Source organism: Octopus bimaculoides, chromosome 9 (genome assembly GCF_001194135.2).
Source record: "Octopus bimaculoides isolate UCB-OBI-ISO-001 chromosome 9, ASM119413v2, whole genome shotgun sequence".
NCBI classification, from domain to species: domain Eukaryota; kingdom Metazoa; phylum Mollusca; class Cephalopoda; order Octopoda; family Octopodidae; genus Octopus; species Octopus bimaculoides.
In genome coordinates this window covers 5544550-5547856 of record NC_068989.1, presented here as the reverse complement: position 1 = coordinate 5547856, position 3307 = coordinate 5544550, and the positions used below count along the sequence as shown (strand labels likewise).

Sequence of the window (3307 nt, the reverse complement as noted above, 5' to 3'; positions counted from 1 at the left end):
ATATATATATAAAGAGAGAGGGGGGGAGAGATAGACAGACAGAAAGAGAGGAAGAGACGGAGAGAGAGAGAGGGGGAGAGAAATGGTGAGAGATAAAAAGAAAAGAAAGCTAAATAAAACAAAAAAAAAGTAGAGGGAATAATAAAATTAGAAATAAACATTCGATGTGACCTGGTGATTTATTGTTGATTGTTTTCTTCATATAAATTGAGGTTGTGTTTTGGGGAAAGCCGTAAGCGTTCTTCAGAAGTAATGGTATGAACACTCCGCTGATACAGTTGTTCGAGGCATATTTGGGTGTAGCACCAGTCACTTCAACAGCCTCATCTATCGTCTGCAACGACAAAGAGATAAAATAATAAAGACAAAGAGGTAAACAAATATGTAAATATGGTCAAACCACAGGGACGTGCCGCCTGGGTAGGTAAGATCGGCAGTGAATAGAAATAGATCGATAGCAACATTTTCTTTTATGGCAAAATATGCACCTAATTCATTAAAATTATGAAGGTTACTCTCATTATTATGCATAAAATGCAAAATATTTTATCTTTTTCAAGATTAGGTAGGCATAATTCGGCCCTGCTTTTCAATCTCAGTATTAAAGCTACGCATAGTAATGCTGTAGTACTTGTGCTGCGTACATTCCTACAACAACGTTTTCTTTACGCGTTATAAAGGCAGAAGTAAATCTGCCTCCAACTCAGTTGCTCATATGTGTTTCGCTTATTTTTGGAGTGTTTTACTACATAAACGTCACCAACTGCCTACCCTGAATAATTACTCACGGCACGTGCCTAGTCAAACATTATCCAGCGCAATGGTTCTCAACTGGGGTTTATATGATCTTTAGAAGTTCTTACAAGATCTTGCTGTCAAGATTTGTGTGGCTTAAGTTGTTTGTACTTCTGCCATGCACCGATTATTTTAGCAATATCGTTTTTTTTTTATATTCTTTTATTCTTTTACTTGTTTCAGTCATTTGACTGTGGCCATGCTGGAGCACCGCCTTTAGTCGAACAAATCGACCCCAGGACTATCTGTTCTTCATGAAGAAGGAAAAGGGGAAGAAATTAGGTGACTGTTTCCTTCTTCTTTCTGTGAAAGTACTTTTTCTCCAAAAATTTAATGTTTTACATATTTGCCATCAAATCCCGTACCCTTTCCGGTAAATTTTTACTGGTATTTTTCTTCACGTGATAGGGATAGCTATCCTAAGAGTCCACCGATCAGCTATTACACCCGTCCCTCGAATATAATGGTTTATACTAATCTTTTAGTATAATAGGGACGTACCAATTTAAGTAAATTTGATCAAACATGTTTGGTAGAAAATTAAGACATGTAATTATGATCAAACATACTACCCAAATAGGCCATGATGGGATTTGAGCTCAAAAGGTAAAGAACCGGAACACTCACAGCAAAGAAGCCGATACGACATTCTTATAATTTCTTCAGTCACCCGCTCTTTATAACAACCACCACGACAATCACCATCTCCACCACCACACCACCATTAACATCTCCATCAGTGTAGCCACCCCGCTCCACGATTAATATGAAGAAAATCTTGAAAGAGCACCTCAGAAAATCAAAGCAGCAATTCCGCGCCTCGCCCTTACACAAAAATTACTTACCATTTCACAATAGGTTTTCGTATTTTTAATCATCAGATCCATGTTAAGACGTTCGTCGGCATCTGTGGAATTGATTTGATTGGTTGGATAAACAAAGGCAGAAACGGCGTAGAATATGGTATCACCAAGCGGAGATTGATAAGTGGTACCTATACTACACGGTTTCGGACTGCAATCGGACGGCGGCTGTTTGTTCAAGAAATCTTCTAGAATTTCCCGGCAGCTTTCTGCGTTTCCGTTTCCGATCATTATTACAGATCGGCCGTTTTCGTCGCTGACTGTTGCGTTGTCACCTGTGTGGTTCCGAAAACAAATACATAGAATAGATATGACTAGATATGATTACACGCACACACGCACACTCACTCACCCACACGCGTCGTGGTCGTCAACTTAATTATCAAATGACTCGATAAAACCAAGAGGATAACGTAGTACTATTCCATCATCACAAGTCATCTGTTAAAAAATCGAATGAAAATGGTTGCTTGTCAGCTTAAATGTCAAACAACTTTCAGATCAACATGGAACGATTTATGAAATAGAATTGAAACTTCCACCCTTCATCACAAAACAATGCCATTCCTCATTGCAGACATTCCTGTATAGTTCTATATTTAAGAGATGAAGAATTATATACATTATTTACATTATTTACATTTGACGAATATTTGTCCTCATCTTCTTGTTTGTTGTTAACACAACGTTTCGGCCGATGAACCCTCCAGCTTTCATCAGGTGTCTTGGGGAAGTTTCGAACCTGGGTTCTCATTCCTAACATATTTTTCGATGTTGTTGTTGTTATTATTATTATTATTATTATTATCATTATTATTATTATTATTATTATTATTATTATTATTATTATTATTATTATTGAGTGAGAGAGCAGTGCATGCTATCAAAGTGACATTGGGGTACAAATATACGAAGCCCAGTATACCCATCATGACTACCCGTCTGATAAGGGTGCACCAGGCACATGCATCACAACCATATGTATGCGACATGGTGATCTCATATCAAGATAAACAGGTCGAGTAGCCCATCCCGCTCAAAAGGTCCCTGAATAAGGTTTGTTTAAGGATGTTGAGCAAAACATCCATGTTTTCAAAAGTGAATTATTCAAACCCCAAAGAATTCCTCTCAACACATGACTATGATGCTCCCCCACTACTTCTGGTCGTGATCAGAGATACACATATCGTCAGCCACCAAGAGACATGCTCAACTGGTTAAGGTCAAACAACTGACAAGCAAATCTGTGGAATTGAGCGCTGTCCTAGGGTTAAACAACGCAGTAATATAACTATCTAATAATACAGTACAGTATCTTCTACATTATAGCCACAGGCATGGCTGTGTGGTTAAGAATTTCACTTCGCAACCACGTGGTTTCCGGTTCAATCCCACTGTACAGTGCCTTAGGCAAGTGTCTTCTGCTATATCCCCGTTATCCCTGGGCTAACCCATGCCATTTGAGTGAATGTGGTGGACGGAAACTGTTTAGAGATCCATCCATCCATCCATCCATCCATCCATCCATCCATCCATCCATCCATCCATCCATCCATCCATCCATCCATCTCTGGAACCAACCACAACACTAACAGCAATATTTCTTTCTATTACAGGCAACAAGGCCTGAAATTTTGGGGTTGGGGGTG

General features: G+C 38.9%; 1 protein-coding gene across 1 annotated transcript in view; it reads right to left on the bottom strand.

The window, feature by feature from the left end:
- Window positions 1–94: 94 nt before the first annotated feature.
- Window positions 95–3307, bottom strand: part of LOC106878114 (ectonucleoside triphosphate diphosphohydrolase 8) — an 81453-nt gene continuing 78240 nt past the window's right edge. The window contains exons 7-8 of the mRNA XM_052970314.1: window positions 1641–1933; window positions 95–334 (exon numbers count right to left, since the gene is read on the bottom strand). Coding sequence (XP_052826274.1) covers window positions 110–334; window positions 1641–1933 — 518 coding nt within the window. The 3' untranslated portion in view covers window positions 95–109. The remainder of the gene's footprint in view (window positions 335–1640; window positions 1934–3307) is intronic.